Source organism: Ambystoma mexicanum, chromosome 2p (genome assembly GCF_040938575.1).
Source record: "Ambystoma mexicanum isolate Mex_15411 chromosome 2p, UKY_AmexF1_1, whole genome shotgun sequence".
Lineage (NCBI taxonomy): Eukaryota > Metazoa > Chordata > Amphibia > Caudata > Ambystomatidae > Ambystoma > Ambystoma mexicanum.
In genome coordinates, this window is record NC_090923.1 from 659,873,467 (window position 1) to 659,900,040 (window position 26,574).

General features: G+C 45.8%; 1 protein-coding gene across 1 annotated transcript in view; it reads left to right on the forward strand.

Annotated features, from left to right (window-relative positions):
• Nucleotides 1-26,574, forward strand: part of LOC138566660 (inositol-tetrakisphosphate 1-kinase-like) — a 273,353-nt gene that overhangs the window by 210,436 nt on the left and 36,343 nt on the right. The window contains exon 5 of the mRNA XM_069644218.1: nucleotides 16,189-16,290. Coding sequence (XP_069500319.1) covers nucleotides 16,189-16,290 — 102 coding nt within the window. The remainder of the gene's footprint in view (nucleotides 1-16,188; nucleotides 16,291-26,574) is intronic.

Consider the following 26,574-nt stretch of genomic DNA (forward strand, 5'->3'; position numbering starts at 1 on the left):
TACGGCACCGTAATTTACGGTGCCGTAATTAGCGCCTTCCCCATTCCCATTATGCCCTATGGGGGCAAAAATGGGAATGGGGAAGGGCAAATGGTGAATGGGGAATTACCGCCCCACTCACCTTGGAATGGGGCGGTAATTCCGCCATCCACCATGGCGGAATCGTAACCTTAGCGGCATGGACCATGGTGCTAATAGCACCATGGTCCTCCGCCAAGGTTGTAATGAGGGCCACTGTCCACCTTACTGTCTTGAGTCACTTTATATAGTTTCTGGTGGATCCAGCATAAAATGTCTTTATGCGGTTTTACTCCAGTTGCAGAAGGAGCTCCACAGTGTGACTGCTCTCTCCCAGCTCGCTCTCCTCTCACTCTGCAAATCTCTCACTCTGCATGGCGCATCGCCTGTGTCCGGGCAAAGTCTTGCGAGAGTATGGCCAGAGCCGCTCTTGTGAGACTAGCGTTCCACATACCTCCTTTTCTTGAGAAGCATGATGAACTACTCCAATACGAAATCATGATACTTCACTGGTTTTCTTCTTGTGTGCTCTGGCCAGCCAGAATCACTCACATCAGAGGGTGGCTGTTCTTTCTCATCTCCATCACTGCTTCTTGTCAGTGTCATGTTGCCTGGTTCCACTTGCACTTCACTGAAACCACTCAACTCAACATCTTGCTCCCTTGGTTCGCTGGCCGTTCAATGTTCACTCCTTTCACTGCTCTCTTCTCTGTACATTGATGACCTTCTTCCTTTGACTAGGAGGCAGTGAACTGATTATTTATTTATTTATTTATTCGCATTTGTTAAGCGCACAGAATCAGCCCTGAGGCATCGTGGCGCTGGTTACAGAATAGCGCTGGTTACAGGGAAAGCGCGTCTTAGTTACAGCATACAGAGGCATACATGCATACAGTTTGGGCAGTAGCAATAGTTAGCAGTGTGTGCCTGAATGGCAGTAGGTAGAGGAATTTTAGTTAAAGAGAGAGGTTTTGAGTTTTTTTCTAAACGCTGTGAGGGAGCCTTCTGCTCTTAGAGCGTGGGGGAGATTATTCCAAAGTTTTGGTGCTATGTAGGGGAAACCCAGCCCCCCGGCTGTAATCTTGTGGATGCGTGGTACAGTGAGTTGGTTAGTGTAGCAGAGTCTGGTAGGTCTGGATGAGGTCTGTCTGAGAATGGTGTCTGAGAGATATGATGGTGCAGTGTGGTGGATACATTTGTGGGTAGTAGTCAGTACCTTGAAGGTGATGCGTTCTTTGACAGGGAGCCAGTGAACTGATTGCCTTGCCAGTGAGATGTGGTCCCTTTTGGAGATGTTTAATGCTGCTCTTAGAGCGTTATTTTGGGTGACCTGGAGTTTGTTTAGGTTTTTTTCAGAGGTGCCGGCTAGAAGTGCATTGCAATAGTCAAGTTTAGCGCCTATGGTAGCTCTTGCTATTGAAAGGCAGTTTTCTTTGGAAAGGAATGGTTTAATGGCGTTGATGAGTTTAGTGCTTAGTGCAGATGCGGAGACAATGGCACTAACTTGTTTGTCCATGGACAGGGTTGCATCAATGTAGACCCCTAGCGTTTTCACAGAGGATAGGACTGGGATAGTGCAGTTGTCGATGTTGAAATTGGCATAGCAGCTGTCTAGCCTGGCCAGTGTGGATTTTTGGCCGAGGATAAGGATTTCAGTCTTATCCCCGTTAAGACATAGGCCGTTAGTGGCCATCCAGGCTTGAATGGTGGCATATATGAGTTTTAGAGCTAGGGCGTCTTTGTGGTATGAGCCTGATAGAGGGAGGAGCACTTGGGTGTCGTCGGCGTAGTTGGTGTAGGCAATCCCAAGTGCATCAAGTTTCTCGAATAGGGGCTTAGTGAATAGATTGTAAAGCGTAGGTGCTGTACAGGAGCCTTGAGGGACACCGCAGTGTATTATGGATGGTGTTGCGCTCGAAATGTTTGAAAAGACTTTCATGGCCCTCCCTTCAAGAAATGAGGTTATCCAGGAGGTGGCTTGGTCAGAGAAATGTGCGGAGTGGGAGAGGTGTGAGGTGAGGGTCTTGTGGTCCACTAGGTCGAATGCCGCAGAGAGGTCGAGGAGAAGTAAAAGGGCGGGTTTACCTTTGTCCAATATCTTGGTTATTTGGTTTTTTAGGTCCAGCAAAGCAGTCTCTGTTCCATGACCTTTGCGGAAGCCTGACTGTCTGGTGCCTAGGATGGAGTTAGATTCGAGGTATAGTTGGATTTGGCTGTGTGCCACTTTATCTAGAATCTTGAGAAGGAAGGGGACAGTTGTTATAGGTCTGTAATTGTTAGGCATCGTGGGGTCGAGAGTGGGCTTTTTTAGAAGTGGGCGCACCCAGGCTTCTTTAAGACTGTCTGGGACAGAGCAGGACTTGAATGAGGCATTAATGAATGCGGTAATGATTGGGGCAAGTGGTTCAGCGCAGTCCTTGATTAATTTAGGGGGGCATGTATCGGCTTTGCAAGTCGATGGTTTCAGATGTTTCAGTATGTCCAGGACTTCTAGTTCTGAAACTTCTTTAAAGGCAAATTTGGGAATGTTAGTGGTTTTGCTATGGGATTGGGAATCTAAGTGTCGACTCTGTTTTGGCAAGGTATTGTAGTGGTCGCGGATTTTGTTTTGTAAGAGGTCTATTTTGTTGAGCATGGCGGCTTGGATACTGTTGCACCAGCCTTCATCCTTGATGATCTCGTCAGAGGAAGTGGGAGGCACTGTGAGCTCTTTAAATATAGAGAAGAGTTCTCTTGAGTGGCACTTTGAGTCTAGTATTCGACGGTTGTATGATTCAGATTTGGCATTGAAGATGGCGGTTTTGTATTTTTTTGCAGTGACTTTGAATAAGTCTTTGGTGATGTCGCATGGGTTGGCCTGCCAGTTTTTAAGTGCTTGGCGCTTTTTGTCACGCAGAGCTTGGAGGTCCTCTGTGAACCATGCGTTTGAGTGGAAGGATTTTTTTTCTTTTTTCTCTTCTAGAGGAGCGATGGAGTTTATAGCATTGGTGAGCGTATCCTTGAGTATGTCTGCTAGGATGTTAGGATCTTGAGGGAAAGGAGGGGCGAGGCATGGGGTGTTGAGAAGGGGGAGTAGATTGTCTGCAGTTAACTTTTTGGAGCTTCTGGCTAGGGTGGCGGATTTATGTACTGGTGTTTTTCTGGTAGGTAACGTAGGGATAGAGAATTGTATGCAGCTGTGATCTGTCCAAGGGAGGAATGTGTTGGATGTGATAGAGGAGTTACAGTTATGGTCGGCCAGCCAGTCAAGAGTTCTGCCTTTGGAGTGGGTGGGTGACAGGATTTTTTGTGTGAAGTCTAGGTTGGAGAGGTCCTTGAGGAAGGAGGTTGCTGTTTTGTCCTTTGGGTCATTATAGCCTAGGTTAAGGTCACCTAGGAGTAAGGTTTTGGTGGATTTTTTTAGGTTTTCGCTGAGAATATGCGTGATTTGCCCTTGAAAATCGGTTGGGAGTCCTGGAGGCCGGTAGATGACGTGAATGTTAATGGTGTTGTTGTGAGAGAGGGATAGCTTGGCCGATAGTATGTCTGCATTCCCTTCCCATGTGTGGGGTGTGGGCCTGATATGGTGGATGTCTTTATAGATTATGGCAACCCCTCCCCCTGATTTTGTAGGTCTGTCTTGTCTAAGGATGGAGTAGCCTACTGGTACAGCTAGGGTAATGGCGGGGCCTGAGGTTTCATGCAGCCAAGTCTCTGTGATGGCTAGCAGATCTAGGTCGAAGCTGGAGATGAGCTCGTTGATTTCTAAGGCATGGGCAGTGAGCGATCGAGTGTTAAGTAATGCGCATTTGAGTGTAGGTGCTACCTGACTTCTGTTGGGAGGCCGCTGTTTCGTTTGTTTTTTCAGCTTGAAGTTGGGTGGGGTGGATGGTATAGTGGTGGGTGTGAGGTTGGAACACGGTGTGGGGATGTGGGGAATCCTACCCACAAAGTTGTGAGAGACAGATGTGCGAGAACCTAATCTATAGTTTCTGAGTGATGCTGGGATGTGTTGCGATGAGAAGGACCTAGGTAGTGTGCGTGTCCTCAGTCTGCACAGTCTGGTGCAGCTATTAGGTGTAGAGGTGTGAGGATGCGCGGTGTTGGGGCTGGGGTGAGGTGTCGAATTTGTGTTGGACTGCATCATGATGCTGGGGCTAGGTAAGCACGAGTGTAGATAGTGTCGTTCATATATTGCATTGGCGAGGAGTGCGCCTATGAGTAGTAGTGTGCTAATCTGGTGGTGCAGCCCTGGTAGCATGCTGGAATACTCTGTAGTGCACGTGGAGGGAGGCGAGACTGAGCAGCGATGGTTCTAGTAGTGCAAGGCGCTAGTTGCCTAGAGGATGTCAGAATATAGTGGTCTCTGGGCGACCATAAAGGCACTACGCAATAATACAGTGGTCTCTGGGCGACCATAAAGGCACTACGCAATAATACAGTGGTCTATGGGCGACCATAAGGCACTACGCAATAATACAGTGGTCTCTGGGCGACCATAAGGCACTACGCAATAATACAGTGGTCTCTGGGCGACCATAAAGGCACTACGCAATAATACAGTGGTCTATGGGCGACCATAAGGCACTACGCAATAATACAGTGGTCTCTGGGCGACCATAAGGCACTACGCAATAATACAGTGGTCTCTGGGCGACCATAAGGCACTACGCAATAATACAGTGGTCTCTGGGCGCCAGAGCCTCGCTCTGGTGCCGCTATGCGCCCGCCATTGCTGGGCCAGGCGGAAGAATCTGACGAGGTCGGGCGAGACTCAAGAAGCGTTACGCCTCAGAACTCGCCGTACAGCTGGCAATAATGAGTGTGCACGATGGGCATACCTGGCTGTGAGAAGATGTCAACCCTCGCCTTTGAGGGAGTTCGATGAGGCAGGGTGATCTAAGCACGGCCGAACCGTGTGTAGCAGAAGATGCTCCTCGGTTCAGGGGCTAGTCCGTTGTGTGCTGTTGCGGCCGGAATGGTGAGGGCAGGGTCCGTGGCCCCTGGCTCCTGATGCTCCTAACAGGCTCTCAACAGGCCTTAGAGTGGCCTTTGCGCTGGCCGCCGGCGTGATCCGCCTGCCGGCGGTTACAGCTGATTTTCACGAGGCTCAGCCTCGGTTTCAGCCCGCGCTGCGCCCGGCATGCGTGGGTCAGGCGGCGTGTGGGGACAGGGTCAGGCAGGCCCTGTCCGTGTTGCTCGTGGTCTCGTGGCTTCTCTGCTGGGCTGGGGTGCTGGGGGGGCTCCTACCCTCGCCCCACGGTGATTGTCACTGCAGTACCCTTTCCAAACAATGCTTCTCTCTTTAAGTTCCACCGTTTTCCATCTTGGGTACACACATGATTTGTGCCATTCCTCATAACCTTGATTTATTTATTTATTTATTTTAATTCTTGTAATGCGCCAACATGCCCGTAGGCCTCAGGGCACAAAATGATGGGTTGACTGTAGCGGGACACTGTCACTCGGTCCTTGTGAGGTAGTCTCCTTCTTCTACCTCAGTCCTTTGCACTGATTGTCATGCCACTCTTGTCATGCCACTCTTTCATGTAGTCCTTACTTTTCCTGATCCACCTCTTCCATGTTTATTGTGTTATCTTCCCTCACTCTGGACAGCCATTGGTGCACTAACATGAATGCAGCTTCTCTGCGTCCTAGCATGTGGAAGGGCAACACCATGGTGGTTCCATTGGGAGTGAGCCTTTGAGTGCACACTGTCCCCTTCACTGTCTTGTGTGGATCCATGCCTAATGCCATTGTCAGTTATAAATCTATTTCTTCTTTCCACTGGCCCTTTTGCTTGGGGATGATACAGGGCCTCTTTGATCTGCCTTATGTCCCTCCTAACTTTTCCCATCTCAGTGGATGTCAACTGGACTCCTTTGTCGGCCACTATCTCTTTTGGGGGCCCTTCCCTTTTGCACTGCAATTTTAGGACATCTATCACTGCTATCACGGTAATATCAGGCACACATTCTGTCTCTTCCCAAATAGTCCACGATTATGATTTTTTAACTATGTTCAGATGTCATGGTTCCCAAGAGACCTATGAAATCCAACCCAAACTTCTTCCATACTCCCTGTGGGTTCTCTGTAGGGACGAGAGGTGTCTGCCTCACTCACAGTCTTTTGTCACTGTTTAGGCACTCAAGGCATCTTCTCATCATGTTCTTTTTATCCTGGTCCAGGCTCTGTAGAATATGATTTCCCACATTGACATGGGGGTATTACTCAGTCACTCCTGAACAATAGGCCATTTTCTTCATGAGTCTCCTTTACCACTTTCCAGTATGGTTGCAGGCCTTCTGCAATCTGCAATCCACCTTCCATCTGGCTATCCATTCTTGAGCCATCTTGTCAAATTCGTTACAGATTCATCGTTGGCTGATTCCTCTAACCAATGTCTCTCACTCATTTCCATTAATATTTTGCTCCTCAAGTCTCCAACTGATGCCACTACGCACTCCTCTTGCAAAAACACATTAATTTGGCCAGGCAGAAATGACATTCAATCAGCCTGCAAATTCTTCCATCCCTGAATGTGCATTATTTCGTACGTGTTCGCTTGAGGTTTCGCTGCTATGCATGCCAGTCTTGGAATGGATGTCTTTGTGTCCCCGGGCTTAGTATGTGCTCCAAGGACTTGTGGTCTGTGACAAGATGAAGCTTGGTTCCCTGAACGTAGGTCCTGAAGTACTTCACTGTCCATGCACATGCTAGCATCTCTTCCTCTACAATAGAGGCATTCTTCTCTGCCTCAGACAGTGTCTTGGATGCAAATGCCACCACATGCTCCGCATCACCTCTCTTTTGTGTAAGTGTCAATCCTGAGGCGCTGGCATCTGTGGTCATCTAGGTCTTCCACATCGGTTTGAAAGATCTTAGGTGCGACGCTTCCACTCTCATTTTCTTCACGTCATCAAAGGCTCCTTTCTGCTGTTTTCCATGAGTACTCCACCCTCTTCTTCAGCAGTTCTCTAATGGGCGCTGTCATTTCAGAGATTCGTGGCACACATTTTGCAGTATACCCTGCAATGCCCAAAAACGATCAACATCTTTCTTTAGTGGCTGGTGCCTTGACAATCGCTTGATGCCAATTTTTCTTGAGGCTAAGGCCCTCCTGCAAAATCTTGCACTCCAGATATTCCAACTCTTTCGTCTTCATCATGCACTTTTCCTATTATAATTCAACTCCATCATCCTGCAATGTATTCAGAACATTTCACAGTATGACATCATGATTCTCCTTGTCGTCAGCATACATTTCTTTGTAGGTGCTAATGGGCAGTGTGGTCAAGTCCAACCCTGAATCTGCCATTACTTTGGTTTCATTCCCATCTACCTTGATCGGGCAGTGAGGGCTCTCTCTTCTGGCTTTTGTACTGTTCACCATAATGATTGTGGTCTATCATCTTCCGATGATTCATCTTCCTCCTTTCTTCTCTTGCTCCTAGGGACGTCACTTTCCTTCTCTGCCAGTGACACGCTATGGGAAAATGTCACTTTTTCTTACAGTTTGTGCATTCTTTGCTTCTGGCAGTGCATGCCTTGGCATTCGCAAGATGTCGGTTACTTGCACACCTGTGGCATTACATGGGTTCTCTCAATTTGTCTCTCGCTTCTCTGGCGTCATTCCTCTGCCTTTCTCTGTTCCTTCTATATTGAAGGTCGTGCAACTCTGCACTCTGCAAACCTTCCTCCATTTCCTTGCGTCTGAGTCTTGTCTCCTCTGCTGCTCTGGCAATCTGAATTACTTTATCTAACTGAAGTTCTTTTTCTAGTATGCACTTGTTTTGTACTTTCCTGCTGTTTTGTGTGCACTACCAGCATGTCGCATGTCATATCTTCCCAAACTCACATATTGCTGCCATTTCTGAAAGTCTTGTGACGTAGTCGTCTACCGGCTCTGTATGCTCCTGCTTCCTAGTGTCAAATCGTATCCTGTTTAGTACAGTGTTTTCCCTGTTGGAGAATCTTTTAACTATCTACCTCATAGCTTCTTTATATGCATCATTCTCTTCATCCTCGACCGGTTCAGGCCTCAAACCAGTAAATATTTTCTGCCCTTCCATCCCCATTGCGGTCAGCAGCATGGCCTTATCCTTCCTGGGGTGTAATCTGCCCCTCCCAAGGCGTCCACATACGTAGTGAATATATTGGTTCCCACTGGGACCATGGAATCACTGGCATACCTAGGGTCTGTAGAAATGCTGGGTGGGGGTGGTGTTGCTCCTGGCATGTTTCTTCTGTAGTTATTTGCGTGGCCGGTGGTCTGATGCTGCCCTGGTCGCAAATTATGTTGTGGTCTGGTATGGAGGATTTAACAATTGGATTTGAGTGACTCCTTTACTTAACATGGACTTTAATTATTTACATGGAAGACAGTTGAATGCACTGTCCACCCTGCTGTCTTCAGTCCCTTGACATAGTCGCTGGTGGATCCAGCGTAAAATGTCTTTATGGGGTTTTAACTGAGTTGCAGGAGGAGCGCTGCGGTGCTGTGCTCTCTCCCAGCTCACTCTCTTCTCGCTCTCTCTACACAGTGCATCTTCGGTTCCGGGACAATGCCTAATGAGAACACGGCCTGAGTCGCTATCGCGAGACTAGCGCTCCACAGTACCTTCTCTACATTGAGCAGTGCAATAGGGTGGGACATACATTGCTTCAAAAACATGTACGTCTCTTGGATAGACATTCTTACGGCAGTGAAAATTAACGTCTTCAATCAAACCAACGCAAAATCTCGTGTGATTTGGACCATGTCAGAAAAGGGGCACCCTGGGTGCATATAAAACCCTCTCTGGGGAACTTTATGGCTTTCAGACTATCTGACTATATCCATCCAATCCAGAAATCATAGTACTCTCCCCCTTCCCTGCTCACCCTCTCCATCCCAGCTCCTCTGCGACCCCCAGAGTCCACTATGTATAGTGCTGTGTTGCTTCCCAGCTGGTGCACACTTTATAAATCCCATACAGACAAATCAGGAGCGGCCTCTTTCCCGCAGAAAAGATTCAGTGGTAAAGGATGTGCATCCCATTGAAAACAAGAAAAAGCAGCAGTTGCAGTGGTGTCCCCATGCAAGGGGACGGAGGATGGGCAGCCATCCCCCAAACAGTAAATGGGTGTGGGGGAAGGGGTGCCGAATGGAAGTGTCCCGCGAAATAGTGACCCCAATCCTGCAAAGCCCAGATATACATTGCATGGAGTTTGAGACAATGCAGCCTTATGACATTGCTCAAAACTGCAGCCTGCACCATTTGCAACCGTATATTGTAATCCACCCTGATCATTTATTGCTGATGGTGAAATTGCCAACAGCGGTAAATGCATTACTTCCGGTGGTAATTGTATTCATTTTGGCTATCCCCATTATTATAGGGTAAAATACTGGTCAACTGTGCAATAGCACCTGGAGCATTCCAAGTGCCGAATGGGAGTACCAAATAAATTATCTCAGGCCCAAATAACCGAACAGACTCAAGGAATATGGCAAAATACTACTTTATTCTCAGTTCAATACAGTAGGGAAACCTGGCGAACAAACATATTGTAGCACACACACTCTCATTGCATTTCCATTACACAAAAGGCTTTATACCTCAATGTACTTTATTTTAGTAGGTCATCCGATGTGGCAAACAATAAAATCTATCTGGTGGAGGGATTGGTTAAGGGAACATATATACCTATATTTTGTAGAAGTGTTAGTAACAACATTGGCTGCCCCTTATCTGGTGTGCATGCATAAACCCCCTCTAACTACATAAAATACAGATAATAGCATAATACCAGCAGCGGATGGGCTTCTGCAACAATGTATAGTAGACCATATTGGTTGGCACTCTCTTCCAACCTTGGACATTCGGTTCACTAGCAGCACGTTAGCAACGAATCCCAGGAACAACTGCCTTTCTTAGCTAATTAGCCTACCATCTCACATCAGTTAGGCGCTAAGACAAGGCTTCTTGCTTGTAGTTCTGTAGTTCAACTTGCTGGCTGTTCTCTTCTTAGGAGTTTTCAAGGGAGTGAATGTACATTACTATCTTCGTCTGGAGCTTTATGAATAGGCCTTTCTGGCCTTACACCACGTGTAAGGAGACCACGATTCTGTCCATTCTGTCCTTCTATTTAATGCTATTTGATTCAATTATATCACTCCTCTTGCCCTCTGGAGATTTGGTTGCTGCGTTTTGCATGCACTTTCTGCATCTTTGATTGTTCAATACTTGGCACTTATAATGATTCACTCCTTTACTTAATTTGAGAGAAATATGTCTTACGTAAACGGCTTATCCTCTTCGACTCTTTTCTTTCCTCGCAGTTGCTTCTTGCTGTGGCATCCTTAATCCTGAGCCAAGCAAATACCCTTTGTTCTCACACAAAGCTGTATTCCAGTGCCTGTCAGCCCTGCAGCCTTGGTCTCTCTCTCTCCTCGAGATTTCTTGCTTACTATTATATGATGCCAACATCCATTTCCTTAACATGGCTGCTTTACTCACGTTAAATTTCCTACTTTAGCAGGTATTTACGTTACCGTATCTATCTTGCATTTCTGCATATATACATCTACTACATCTCTTATCATTTATCTTCTATGTGTATATGATTTTCTTCATATTCACATACATGTTTACTTTGTTGATCAGTTACATCTTCATTCTTTGAACATCTATTTATCAGATTCAGTGAGTCTATGCGCCTCATTACAACTGTGCTGGTCCGGTAACAACAGTGCATGTAAGCCTACCAGCACCCTTGTTACCGGACCAGCACAGTACGACTCTGCGAGCAGGTGCCAGCCCACCCGCCAGGGTCAGACCAGGTGGACGGAACGGCACCCGTCCGCCGAGTTTTATGGAAGCAGCGGCACCATTATTAACGGTGCCGCTGCTTCCGTGCTCCCCATTCCCATTGAGTCCTAGTGGACTCAATGTGAATGGGGATTTGCAATTTACCGGCATTTGACTTCCCGGAACGCCGAGGTTGTAATCCCCTGGTGTTACCAGCAAGCCAGGCGCCGGTAGATATTGCAAGTCCATTGGCAACCCGCCAGAAGCACCAGCAGGTTCCCGCCAGACTTGTAATGAGGCCCCATATCTTCTCTCTTTGTGTGACATCACTTCTCTTCAGTCCAATTTCACTTATAGTTCTTCTGTGTCCAATGGTCTCTACAGACTCATGTCTATCATTTCAGTTTGATGGTACATTAGATGTGGTTGTCTGAGTGCATAACGTCTCTCACATCTTCGACGTGGTATTGGGATGATACCAGGTGTTATGCACAGTGCTTTCTTGCTGTTCTTCCAGTATGACGGAGGTGAGGGGGTGGGCTCTATAGACGACGTGTACATCTGCCTCTCTACACAACTGTTAAAGTTAACTTCCAATAAAAGGCCATCTCTCACCTGGACTTAAACAAGCTCTTGCCAAGAGAGCGTATCGTCACTGGGCAATACCCCATCAGGTAACGAGGGTGGAGTGATTTGTGGAGGACCGTCCCATAAAATGTTAATATTTTATGGCTTGTGGTATTTTTTAATATCAGTTGCACATTTTACCCTCAGAAGCGTTTATTTAGCTGCTAACAGTAATTACTGCTGACAATATTTAACATCAATCATAATTCTGCATAACTGCAATACCTCGGACGTTTACACATGGCAGAGCTTGGGAGGTAGTGGTAATTTATCACCTGCACCATTTCTTGCTTAATAAGGGATGATATTTTTGGGATGGGCTGTTTATTTAACTGACTGCCAATTGATCAGTCTGAACACAATGCCAACAGATTTCCATCTTTATAAAGAGTCAGCATTAACCGAAATGAAGCTACGACCAGCTAACGGCCATTCAAGTGTTTTGCATGTGATTTATCTCCACAAATGTACCACGTCAATCCATGAATATCTCTGAATATGTGCGCACTACATTGGTAGCCTTATTTGAGAGGATTCATTCAATCTTGAGGGCCTCAGAATCCTGGGTCTTTCAGAAATCTAAGAAAGGTTTTAGCGTAACTGAAAATGGGAGACTGTAATATACAGGGCACAAGTCGAGGGCACACGTAGGTGGAGGGTTCGCTCCCACTTTCTTTTCCAGAGGGCACAGCCCGTTCTCATTGAGTGTTTTTGAGGACATGAGTAAACGAAAGGGTTCTTTGTTCATTTTAATTGAAATAATACTTAATTGTGTTTTTGGCCACTACTAACAGTAGTGCTGAACCAGAATTGAACCCCATTCACCAGATTCCTTGGCCAGGGGGATGTCCGCAATGTTATGTCTGGACCTCGGAGGCACCAGGTCTAGACACGCAGTTGCTGGGGTTCACCCAGCTGACACACTTGGATGCAGGGATCACCCTACTAGACTGTAAACCGTGGGCACACAGCCATCATGACATATGGCGCCAGAGTTGCCCAGCAGGGTCACCCGCAAACAGGTACAAAGTTGCCAGGCAGGGGCTCTGCTGACATGGGGGCCTCAGGGACAGCTTTGCTCAGCAGGGACACTGTCCTGTTGAAATGGCCCTTCAGGGCAAGCCATCTGCCTGCTACGCAGCGCCAGCATCACGCTGCAAAGAACGACACAGCAGTCAGGAATCAGTTGGTCTCGACTGATGATCGGGAAACCGCTCCTCCCTTTTATTCAAGAGGTCACATGGTCACTGACGTGAGACATTCGCACGAACCCTGGCAGGGACTCATTTTCTTAAAGGGGCACAACATTATATTCCTCCTTTTTTATAACGGACAAACAAAATACAAACATCACTGGACATCAAGGAATCAACAGCTATATCCAGTAACACACGGCCCACTTGATACTCATAGGTTGGAACAATAAACACATACATTTAGACTCAGGCAGTTACAAACATAAAACATATACTGAGCACTGTGTACACATTGATGGAGACAGTCGGGTTTGGGGGACTACTGGTGGTACGTTGGTAGTTCTACTACATTTTAAAGAGACCCTTTATTAACCTGGGGTGAGTGGCACTTCAACCACTGAATAACACCATTGTCGGCAACTGGCACCATATAAAGCACGCCAACAATATGCGTGAGCACAGCTTCACATGCATTCTGACTGAGACCACTTTAAGAATGTCCTTAGCATGCAGGCACACAGCATCCAGAAACGTGTTTACTGAGTCCTCTTTAAGCAATTGCAGAGCTGCAGGAAACCAGTTCACAGTTGCACAAGTCTGAATTCAGGACGATCACTACCACCGTTCACGGGCCAGCAAAGCCGCACGGGGGAGCACCAGGGGACACATCGGCCTGGTCCATTGATGGTGGGGCAGGCAGCATGAGACACTGGTGGCCGGGTATTAGGGTCACTTTCCTTATTCCGCTCCCCCAGGCAAGAGTACTGTTGGCATAGGAGGGTGCACAAGCGCTCACATGGAGCTGCAACCCTCACATGTTCCTGCGTTGGGCGTTTGCTGGGTCTCCTTACATGGAGACAAGTTCTTCCTTTTCTTTTCCCCAAAACTCTGTGGCAAAGCACACACTTCCCTCTGCCAGCGCGTTTCCTATTTTATTGTCCAAATGTCACTACCACTGAGCCCCGGGGCACAGGGATAGTGCCGGCATGGTACGCAGAGACATGCATGTCCTTTGATTGTCTGGCCCTCTTCTGCAGATGGGCACTTTTCTTTCCCTTTTTGTCTGCACCCACTGTTCACCTTTCTTTTTTCCATAGCCCCGCCTGCTACAGAGCATATCCATCTTCACCACCGAATCAGCCCGGGTATCACATTGTGGTGCTGTAATTTAGTTTTCATTTGGGATCCGAACTTGAAGTGCGGGCACTTCACCGCCACTGGGCCCGGAAACTTTGGGGTTGCGCGTACAGCCGCACGACTACATTGTATTCTTTACGCAGAGCTCTGATGACAGGAGTGCAGAGGATACATCGCTGGTCAGCTAGGTATCTATCAGGGCCATTAAAAAAAATAATGTCCTAATGCGCCGCCACGGAGAACTTCATTTCTGTCACCCGCTCCGATGTCTGGAGTGCAAATGCAGCACAGCTGGAGCCCCAGGATAGCATAGGGGGTACACATGTCACCCAACTCACCGCTGATGGGCCTGGGAACTGCAGGGGGCCCATATATGCCATATTCATTGCGCCGACATGCTGGCCCGGTATTCTTCTGGGGCTATGACGGCTCAATGCAGGCAGGTCCTGCTGCTTGCAGGAGTCCGGCCAACTACGTGGTAGCCGGCGGTTCTTTCAGGGGGGCGGGGCAGGCCCTCACCTTCCTTCTTCCTTCACCCCCAGGCGGGAGCCTCAGATGCCTCAATGCGGCGGTCGGGGTTGCGCAGCACCACGCTACCTGAGGTGGGATTTTACACAGTTATTGCAGCAGCGGCCTCTCCTTCTCCCTGGAAGCGGATGCTGCTTCACCTCACCTCGCTCGGGGGCACATTTACGGATCTTGGACCGCCCAGACTGGAGCGCAGATACTTCACTGAGGGGGTCCTTAACTCCTTCATCGCCAGAGGTTCCCGACAGAGCTTCTGCTAACATGGGCACCTCAAGGACAGCGTTGCCCAGCAGGGGCGTTGTCCTGTTTAAATGGCCCTTCAGGGCAGGCCCTCTTCCTGCTAAACAGCCTTGCGCTGCAAAGAAAGACAGTAGTCAGTTGGTCTCCACTCTCCACTGATGAGCAGGAAATCGCTCATGCCTTTTATTGAAGAGGTCACATGGTCACTGACATGTGACATTCAGACGATCCCTGGCAGGGACTCATATTTTCTTAAAGGGGGCACAATATTACACACAAGACCACATTAAAGTGTGATGAACCGTGTGTAAAATGTCTCATGTTGGGATTTTGCTCTGCGAGGAATATTCCGAGACACATTATTGGCTTTATAATGTGCACACCTTTTAGACTTTGCCAGAACCATTATTGGAACATTTCCTCTCTCAGGTTAATTTCGTGTGTTGATTTTCGGAAAGTGAAATGCTCCTTTGTCGTACGCTTTGCTCGAATAGGGAAGGCCAATCGAAGGAAATGCCCCTATTTCATATGCTATGCTCGTGTCACTTTCCAGTGTGTATGTTAATGAGTCCATCCACTTTTTGATGCCCTGTGCTTTAACAATACATTTGGAAGCGGCAACGGATGAGCCAACACATACCTTGCTGCTGAAAACTACTCTGTTCAACTAACCCCTCTCTCCACCTGCCTCCACATATTGACTGTATGTAATGTATTGAAAGTACTTACCTGCTGTAATGTATTCATGTACTTATGTACCAAGTGAGCATACTGTAACAGCGCCACGGTGGCCCCGGACCAATGTGCGCTATACAAATTCAAATAAATAAATAAATAATACCTTTATGCAGGGTTAGATGATGCAGTAACATTATCAAAGTCCCATATGTGCAGGGGGACAGGCTGGACTAGAACACCGAATCAAAGCCACTCTGCGCAATGGCACCCTGCCTTGCGATGGCAACTGGCCCTGGAACAGTCTTCACCCACTCTTCAAAGTTGGAGAGGGAGAGGGGGGTCCGAGGGTTGTTTGAAATGGAATGATGGGTTTTTATCTTATGAAGAATGTTCAAAAGCAGTAAGTGGTACGCCACGGTTCATGTATATGATTCATCTTTAATAAACCGATGTTACAACAACAAAACAAAAAAAGCCCCATGTGTGCAGGCATCCATCTTAAAATGTAACCAAGGCATGAGTAACAAACAGAGAGCTCACAAGTTTCCCCTTGGTATGTGGTAGAAGGCCCCACAGTCATTTTCTACCCTTGAATTCTGGGATATATATATATATATATATATATATATATATATATATATATATATATATATATATATATATATATATATATATATATATATATATATATATATATATATATATATATATATATATATATTATAGTTTATATTAAAACTACGAGGCCCAGAATTCCGAGAAAAAAACAGAAACAGGACTGGGTAGCCTGCTTACTCACGTTGAAGGGAAGTTTGAGAGCTCTGATAACGATTAACTTGGAGTGCGGGTGGCGGGAGGAAGTGGGTTAGTAAGCACTGAGGTTCCCCTACTTGAAGTGTCCGGTCTTGAAATGTTTTACTTACTGTAAATGCTCATAAAAAGTTGTGGAAAAATAAATAAATGACTTGCTGTTGTCTGGGTTTCTTTTGCAGCGGACAGCCGTGTGTTCTCGCCACCCTACGTGGAGCTCATCACGAGCGAGCAGCGGGAGATCGTGAAGAAAGTTAGGGAGCGGCGACTCACCTTCCCCTTCAGTGAGTCAGTGGGCATGTTAATCATTCCTCCAGGCCCTGATGAGTAACCCTGGGGTTCAGCCGAGACAGGCACAAGCGAGGCCGTCCTAGTGCCAATAAACCTGCCGACTAGCGCTATGGACACATTCCCCGGATGGGAGCGAGAACCTTATCTCTTATCTTATCATGGCTATGTCCCACTCCCAAAGAGGGCTTTGTTCATATTGGGACACAAACAGTTAAAAAAAGATGTTCTGTGCCAATTATGCGCTTAGCGCGCGTTTGCCACTGTTGAATGTAGCGTATTTATTTTATTAATTTATTTATTTATTTGAACACTTAGATAGCGCACGTAACCCAGAGGTATCTAGGCGATTGAATTTAAGAAATTGGTTACAAACATATAATTCATCTTTTTTTTATTTTGCTTTTTTTAAACATTTTGTGTGATGCATCTTTTTTTCTGTAGTGAATGTTAATTAATCTTGGGCGAACTTATTCGGACACGTTCTGAAACACCTGAATATTCCGCATTTTTGTCGACTCAAGCGGGTCTGAATATTATCAGTGGTTTGGGCAAAATATTTTGCCTAAATAAATTGCATATGAGTCTTCAATCTTTGGCTCTGCAGCCATATATTCTAGATTACAACTCCCATCGTACTTAGCCAACATTATCAATGTTATGATATGATATGGCATTTGTAACGCGCCTATACACAAGTGTTTCAAGGTGCAACGAGGGAAGGAAGGGGGAACAGAAGAAGTACAGAGACAACGATCTTACTAGGCCAAGTGACACTGAGATTGCGCAAGTGCAGGGGCGGAGGGGAAAAGTGCCAGGGGAGGGGGGAGGGGCAGTGCTGTATGTGGGATCAAAACAATAACAAGCAGTGCGGCCAGCAGGTGCAAGGGTAAGTGCAGATAGCAGGTGTCCAAAAGTGCAGGTAGGGGGACTGTAGGGTTACAGAAACAGACCCAAGTGCAAGGGTTGCCGGGAGGCAGTGCGGGTGTGCAACTGGCAGGGGAGGAGACCTGGGCCCGAAATCAGAGGTTAGCCAGGTGACCAGTGCAGTATCAGACAGGAAATTAGCAGGGGCGAGGAAGAGAGAAGGCAGAAGGGCCACAGGTTGCAGACCCGTGTAAGAGGGGATGTGGGGTTCGATTTCGGGATCAGGCTTATTAGGGGGGGCAGGAGGTTACGTGAGCAGTTGATGGAATATGCTTTAGCTGAGTGAGGAGCAGGCAATGAACAGGATTGCGCTGAGGCTTGCAGGGCAGAGAATTGCCGCAGTGAGATGAGGGAGAGGCAGCAAAGGGAACTAGGAGGCAATATTCATGTGGCTACCGACCTGCCAGTCACCAACTTAAATGACACAACAGCATATAACACTTCTTGTCAGAGTGAGGAGAAGGGTGTCCGGACATTTCGTCGAAAAAAAAAGGTAGACAGGACAAATGGTCGACACCATTTGGTCGAAAACCAAATGGTCGAATTTTTTAAAAATTTATATATATATTTTTTAGGTTTTCGTTTAGGGAAAAAAGGGTTTTTTTTAGAAAAAAGTGGGTTGGGGGGGACCCCCCCCCCCAAAAAAAGTGAAAATACAAAAAAAAATACATTCGACTATTTGTCCTGTCAACCTTTTTTTTCGACCAAATGTCTGGTAACCGAGGAGAAGAACATCCCAGATGTGTACCATCTTTTTTGGGGACCAGCAGACATCTTTCCCAGGGAATTGAAAATACTCCTTGCAGGGAAAAAATCTTTACATTCTTTGGAGGACGGATGATATTATATTCAGTCTCTAACTGAGTGTATCATCTTTTTGTGAAAAGAGAACATAGTATTTGCTTGTGAAAAAGCAATCTTAGAGCTCTTTGGCAGCAGGAGAGTGCATCCAGTATCTGAGTGTGTCATCTTTATGTGTCAGGACAAAAGTATTAATGGCAGAGAAAATGTCTTGATATTTTTGGGAGGCAGAAGGAGATTACATTCACGGGCTGTAACTTCCTGACATCTTTTTGTGGTGATATACAATGCTTGTTTCTGAATTCTTTGGGGGCAAGTGAGTGAACTCAGTGTCTGCAACTGAATGTGAGGGCAAATAATAATCCCATAAAAAAAGACTTAGGGCCAAAATAATAAAAAGAAACAAAATTAAGAAATATTCAGTGGATGCACTTTGTTATTTGTATTACTTTGAGAAATGTTCAGGTACCCCTATCCACAAAGGTGACTTGCCCTTTCTAGCGGGCTGTCTGTGCGGCAGTACAAATGGTCTGCTGGCCATCCCCCTTGCACACATTAATGTCAGGCCTGGGCACCTGGCATTAATGTATGACAGGCTACTAGAACCCACATAGGATCTGGGGCCACAGTTCACAGTGAAGGGCCCTCACTCAACCTGTCATTGTGAAATGTTTAAAAAATAATTTTGCATTTCTATCCTTCTTTGAGGCATACAAATGCAAGTGGGACTCACGTCTCAAATACCTTTTCAGTTGTTTTAAGCTCAAACATACCAACAAAGGTAATTGGATATCAGAGCCTATGGGTGGGTCCTGTACGTTTGTCCTTAACCTTGAGGCAGGCTTCTACGTCCCTAACCCATGCACCCTAATCACAAAGGTTCTTATGTAGTATTGATTCACTATAGACAGGCTTCCCCTACTATCTCAGCTTCCCCTACTCTGTGGAGGTCTGAAGGCAGCTGCTCTATCTATCTATCTATCTATCTATCTATCTATCTATCTATCTATCTATCTGTCTGTCTGTCTGTCTGTCTGTCTGTCTGTCTGTCTGTCTGTCTGTCTGTCTGCCTGCCTGCCTGTCTGTCTGTCTGTCTGTCTGTCTGTCTGTCTGTCTGTCTGTCTGCCTGCCTGCCTGCCTGCCTGCCTGTCTGTCTGTCTGTCTGTCTGTCTGTCTGTCTGCCTGCCTGTCTGTCTGTCTGTCTGTCTGTCTGTCTGTCTGTCTGTCTGTCTGTCTGTCTGTCTGTCTGTCCGTCCGTCCGTCCGTCCGTCCATCCATCCATCTATCTATCTTTCTCCCTCAAGGACTTTGTAGGTGACCGAAACAGGGGCAGCTTGATAGTCTTGCTATACCGATCCTCTCCGTCAATGGTCTTGTAACTCTTGCTCTGACTCTTCCCTCCATCCCTCCACCCAACTCTCCCCCGGGCCCTGACTTCTTCTCTTCACCTCTCACTCCCCCTGTCTCTACTCTCCCCCCTCCCATTCTTACTCTGCTGCTCATTTCTCCTATATCTACTCTCCTTCTTCCTACTAATCGTACTCCGCCTCTCACTCCTCCTGTCTCTATGCTCCTACTGCCTGATATTACTGCCTTTCTCACACCTCTCTATCCTTCCTCCTCCCTCCTAATCTTCCCCTTCCTCTCACTTTTTCACACCTTCAATCACTCGCACACAGACATACCTTCCTTCTCGAGCCCTTCACTCAGCCACCTTCAACTCTCTGAGGGTCAGATGCTTTGCCAGGCAGAGAGTAGGGTGTAGATCTCTCTCCTCTGCAGGTACCTCCCTCTGGAATGGCCTCCCTGCCCCTCTCAAACTTGAGCTGGACCACCTGAAGTTCCCGGAAGCATCTCAATATCTTCCTTTTCTCCTCTGCTTTCTCTCTCTCCCTCCCCTGCTGACCTACCTGTCTGCTGCACTAACTGCATGCTTGGCTACTTTCAAAGGCTCACTGGGTACCAGGCTCCTCCATGATCAGCCCCCCTGCACTGCCTCTGGGCCTACCACACACTTAGGGAATGTAACTGTAACCTCTACAGTCCCCTGCCTCCTTGCACTTACCCAGAGCTGTGCTGCCCTGGCTGCACTTACTCAGAGCACTGTTGCCCTGATTGCACTTCCTCTTCCCTCTCCTTGGCACTTCTCCCATCTCCCTTCCCCCTGCACTTCTCGTTGGCACACTTGCACAATCGGAATGACACAAGGCCTGGTAAGATTGTTTGTCTTGTCCTCCCTCTGTCTTCCCCCCCTTGTCTTGTCGCGCCCAGAAACACTTGTGTACAGGCATGTTATAAATGACATATCATATCATATCATACAACAAAATTGGTGCCACTCTTTCCATCCCAACACCCTGTGTTCACTCTCTCCAAACACTCCAATACTCCCCTCCACCTGCTGCACACTCCTCACTGGACCTTTTGTCCCCCTTCACCTCCTGCAACCTCACCTGAACATCTTTCACAGTAAACTGACTTTCCTGAGTGTACATATAGCCTTCTCCTCCCTGTCCAGAAAAGTTTTTGAACCTCCATTGCATAACGGTATCCGCTGTTTCCGTCAGCTAAACCTTATAACCATATTTATTCCCAACGTTTCGCATCTCCTCTCCGTGTAGGCTGGAATTCTTCATGAGAGTCTTCATAAAGGCTTTAGCCCAGGCCCCTTTTTTCCCTTCATTTCCTTCCATCCTGTCATGAGGTCTTTGGTTCAATTGGTTTATGTTTCCCCTCTGTATCTAGGAAGTCACTGTCTATAAGGATTTTGGTGTGTGTTCCCTGCTTTCCACAACTGCTCTACAGCTCCCTGCTAGTCCACTTCCCCCCACCACTCCACTGTTCCCCTGTAGTGAGTCTGGGGTTCCTGTGGAGGTTGTTGGGCCTCCCGTTTTGTAAAAAAAAGGAAACATCGAGGCTGAGTACCACAAAAGGAAATACACCAAACATGGGCTATAAAGATTCACAGATCTTTTACTCTACTGTACAGTTTACAAAGAAACATAGAAAAAGGGCTGGCTCTCAACAAATGAGTGCCAGCCCGTCAGAGAGAGGAGAGAGAGTGCTGGACATCTGAACATTCGTGTTTATATACATTTGTAACAATATTGTCCAGCCCCTCTACATGTTAAAAATCTGCGGTCTAGAGTTCATGCCGAGTTCACATACAGCTTATACAATAAAATGCAGATGGATTACACAAGTTTGCATGTCCATCAAGTTACAATGGCGATGTGTATTCCCAGATCCCGTAGTAAGCCTTAGTCTATATCCCAATACAATCTAGTTCAGCCTGTGTCCACGCTTGGCATTTGCCTTTCATTGTCGTCAATGTGTATTCGTGGATGAGGCTTGTTAGCGCAGACAATCCCGGGACAACAGTTCATTCGTAGTACAAGGTCTCATTACCTAGTCTAAACAGTCGGCCCACGGACAGTCTAACCATTAACAGAACTCAAAGGTCGGGAGGCTTGGTTGCAAATTAGAAACACAGTCCACCATTTTAGAAAAGAGAATCATACGAGCAGAAATCAAAATGGCAGATGATTCTAAAATGGTGGAGAAGTCGATCAGAAATCGTTACTTTGCAACACGGTTTTCTTCGCAGAGCGACTAGGCTTAGGCCAATATAAATCAAAAGGATGCACAATATGATTTCCCGTTTAACAGTTTGTCTCCTGGATGGATGAGAACATGGCATTTTCCTTTTGGTTGGGGCTTCTGTCATTGTGATACTTATAGTCCTTGCTGTTGATCTCTAGGAATTGCTGCTCCCTGTTGTCCACTAGCCATTCCAGCAGTATGAGGAGTATTGTGCATACTGGTAGCTGTAGTCTCTTGGTCTTGCATTGATATACCAGTGCGCTCTTATTTTTTTAAATGTGTTTTTATTGAATTAGCTGAATTTAATCAACTTTTCAATTTAAAACATACACATTTCTTTTTACAAAGCATTAACTGCAAAATAGATATGTTTTTACATAAAAGATATACATAATAAGAGAAAAAAAGAAAGAAAATAACAATCAAGGAAATCGAAATAAAAAAATTAAAAAATCAGAGTAAAAAGATTATATAAAATGAAAATCATGTTCTATAAAATCGTAGTTCATTACAAAACCCGAATTTCATCAAGAAATTTCTAAAAGCATTTCATACTTTCCAGCATCAAGTTAAGTGCATTTAAAAAGTTTATCAGCACAATCTGAATGGAGACCTTTGACGTGCATGATGAAAAGTCCCAACACTGCTGATTATCTATTGATCCTAAGTATTTGCAATATTTTGAAAAATGAACAACTCTTAATGCCTTTAAAATGACACAATAAGTAACCAAATGTTCTACGGCCTCTGGCACCGCTGGGTTTCTACAAAATCTGCAGAAATTAGCTGACTGCGGTAAGTTCTCACATAAGCATAAAAGAATTCTAGTGGGCCATAGGTTAAAGCGAAAACACAATATACTTTGTCTGTAGATTACCGAAGGGCCTTTGCAAAGGTACATTTCCATCACTCCCAACAGTTTAGGGCAAAATCTTTGGCTGGATGTATTTTTATACTGTCAACTAATAGCTCTGTTATTGATCCAGTCCATACTATATATCTTTTTCTTGGCCTTATCTGGATTAGCAATCAATAATTATATGGATACATTTGCATGGACAGGCATTTTATAAATGGCTCTCAACCATCCTTGGACACATAGATGCTAACTTGAAAATAAATAAGCTGATAAATTTTTAACAGGACTTCCATACTGGTTGAAATAAGAGATTTTCTAAGTAATGCGCGTAGTTTCCAGTGATAGATAGCATCGAGAGAAACTAGTCCCAGTTCATATCGTAGTTATGAGATCGGAATACACTGTGGTAATTGTAAAAGTTTTCTCCAAAATGTTGCTTCCATTCTATCCAATGTTTGCATGGAAAGGGGAGCTACGGTTTCTGGGCCATACAATAGGCATGGGATTGCTTTTGATTTCCAATATGCTAAGGCCGGCTTTATTGAAAATTTGCCAAAACGGTGTAATATGATCTTGGCTTTACATATAACTGTTACTAATTTGCATTCAACTTTTGCTAGATGCCCTTTTGCATTGATAATGCCTTCAAATACCATTCCTAAATAAGTATAATTAGGGACAACTGCTGGTCTGATTTTGTTAATAGACCAATGTAACAACCTTCGATTGTTTTTCTTAGGTGTATATAAAACAATCTGTGTTTTTGCAGTAATTATTTTTAACTCATTCTGGTATATATAGCTTTCAAAAGAATCTAATAACCTTTGAAGTCCAATCGGAGTCTTTGATATACGGACCAGATCGTCTGCATACATTAGTGCTTTGATTGGGACGCCATACATTTTTGGTGAGTCAGAGAACATTTTCTCAAAAGCTTGCTTAACATCGTGGATGAAATAATTAAATACTGCTGATGCTAACAAGCAACCCTGTTTAAGTCCTCGCGGAGTCGGAATAGGTGTAGATAACAGGCTATTTCAATCAAGGCGAACACGAATGAAAGTCTAAGAGTGAAAACTAAAGATAATGTCGGATAATGTAGCCGGACATTTATCTCTACTTAGTTTTGACATTAGTACTTAGCTTGCAGGTGCGCGCAAGCACAAAATATAGGAAGTTCACACAAGTCCCGCCCCATCCAGGGCCGTGTCAAAGGACTTTGAAAAGTACTGTGTCGTTCTAATGACAAACAAACAAGTGTGAGACTTGAAATGAAACGTCTCCCACCGTATTCATATATTTCTTTGTCCGCTCATAGTTCAGATCACAGCAAACACCACAGAGAGACAACGTTCCAGCGGGCCAAGCGTTACTTTGCAGGCGGTACTTAGCTTGCTGGTGCACTCTTATGGCCATGAATCTGGGGAGTCGCCAAAAAGATTAGAGAAAGAGATCTGGTGAGGATACAGGCAAATGGGTACCAAGGCAGGGAAATAAGTACCAATGTACGTACATGATTCATACACACCATGGAGCCAGCGACAGAAGTCCTTCTCAACTCCCTCACACCACCACTGGCATAGGTCTGGCTCTGGCATTGCCTTGGTAGGCCACTTACCACAGGTGGAGGGGTTCCTTTGGGCTTAACTTACAGGGTCATTCCCATGACCCTGTCACACATTACAATTAAGGATGGGGAAACTAGGGCTACAGTCAAACTTGTGTTGTTCAACATGTTTCTTCAATGGTTGGTTCATCATTTGATTTGTGTGCTTCTTAAGGAAGTTACATAAAGCTGAGTATTATTTGAGCTCTTTAAAGCCAAACATTAACACATATTCGTTATCACCTGGGGCTGATCAGATACACATTCTAGTGTCCGTGCATCTATGTGCTATGTGCTGTGGGTGGTGGGTAGGCAGGATTTGGGTATGAGTCTATTGCCAAATAGTGTGTGACTAAGTGACCTAAGTCAAACTCCTTGGCTTGACACTTACTACACATATATTCTCTGGGTCCCCCACCTATATTGTGTTAGGTTTGAATAAATATTCCTTTAACAGCCAGCTTTATAGTATATATTAAATGGCAGCATACATAGAAATAGGTGCTCTTCTTCATTATACTTTTGTAGGGGGTGAAACAGACACTGAAATTATAGGGGACTTCATGAAGATCCTTGGGACCGTGCTACTGACACAGCCCACACCAAACCGAACCAACTTGACATAGATCTGAGTTCTACGAACTTCAGCCTCCTTTTTTTATACTTAGAACAACACAAAAATGCTTGTCAACAATCGTTCACACTATTCATTCAGAAAATAACCAGCCTGGTGAGATATGATCACCTTGCTAAATCTGGATAAAGCAGCTTAGAGATAAATGATGGGCGGGTTAATCTGCACACTTTTTGTCACTCAAAAGATACTGACTTCTTAGCCTCCCCAGACCCTGCTGACAGATAAGTGGAGACGGATTGGCAGAGCAGCAGATGGATTGCCTTGCAGTCCAAAATCTGTTCCAATCAATAACAACCATGACATATTTTCTTTGACCTTGGAACAGCAATGGAGGGAAAAAAACACAATGAGTACACCCCCTGCATCGCTAAACTTAGGAGAGTCTGGGGGTAAGTCAGCCAGCATCCACCACTCATAAAAGGTGGGGGTAGAGGTAAATCCTCTCTCTCTCTCTCTCTCTCTCTCTCTCTCTCTCTCTCTCTCTCTCTCTCTCTCTCTCTCTCTCTCTCTCTCTCTCTCTCTCTCTCTCTCTCTCTCTCTCTCTCTCTCTCTCTCTCTCTCTCCCCCTCCCCCCCCCCCCACCCGAGAATTAATGCAATTCCCTTCCTGGTTCTGGGACCGGGTGCCACCCTGGGTGTCACAAGTGAGAGGTCACCCATTGGAGAAGGTCATCCCTAAAGACCTGGCCATGCCAAACCCCTGTTGTATCATGCAGGTCAATGAGAAGGTGTCCCCTCAAAACGGAGACAGTCTCTCGCTCCCTTGGAGCAGACCCAATGCTCTAACAGGTACCAAGTATTTTGATACAGGTAAAGCGCCATCGGGTACATCCAAGAGGTTATTTCATAGCATTAGTCAGAGCTGAAACTTTGCAGTTTCATAATACAGAGGTGGATTAGAGTGGAAGAGGTGAGAGCATTGTAGAACTGGTGGAGGTGCTGAAAAGAGGTCACAGGAGGAGGTGGTAATATTAGAGGAAGAGATAGGACAGAAGGAAGCAGATTGAGCTGAAGATTGAGCTGAAGGGATGACAGGGGATGTGAAAACATCCAAAGGAGAGTGGTTTCAGGAGGATCCGACGTTATCAGGAGATGGGCATGGGGGTCAAGAGGAAGTGGTAGGAATCAGGGTTCAGAGAGAGACAGTGAAGCCCAAGGAGGAGGTGGTAACATTGGAGGTTAGAAAGAGACACATGGCAGGAAACAAATATATTTGGAAAGATAGCTCAGGGGGAACATACTTGCTTTGGGGACAAGAGGATGCAGTGCAACATGGGTTCAGTTTGTGTTCCAGTGCTAAAGGACCACAGAAAATAATGAAATGGGCCTTTTATAGGGGTGGCGTCATGGAGCTGCTGCTGTTTACATTATAAAATAAAAAGACCTCTGCAAACCATCATTTCCCTCTATCTTACATCTACCAAATGAGCAAAGCAGAAAGGTGATGGCTGAAAGCTTCAAATCATTCATTACCACTGGCACAGATCTGGGCAACTCTCCAGACCGTTTTTCTGGTTGGGCTTGTGTTGGTCAGTTGCTGTTTCCGGGTCTGTGGTCAGACACTTGGCGGGCAATGGATGTCTGCGATTTGTGGTTTAGGCCTCTGCCAGATGCTCTGGATGTTTACAGTTTAGCCAGAGTGATGTGCAAGAGTTCAGGTTGTTGTGTTGGACGTCTGCTTACATTCACAGAAATTTGGTAATATGGGCCTATACACACTGATATTAACGCTACATATGGTGATCCATTCTTGTATGAAATGTATATCATATTACATTGATATCGTAACCATACTTTTCTCTGTGCACTGAGGAAGAATGCTATGTGATGCCACTTCCTGTTCTGTCA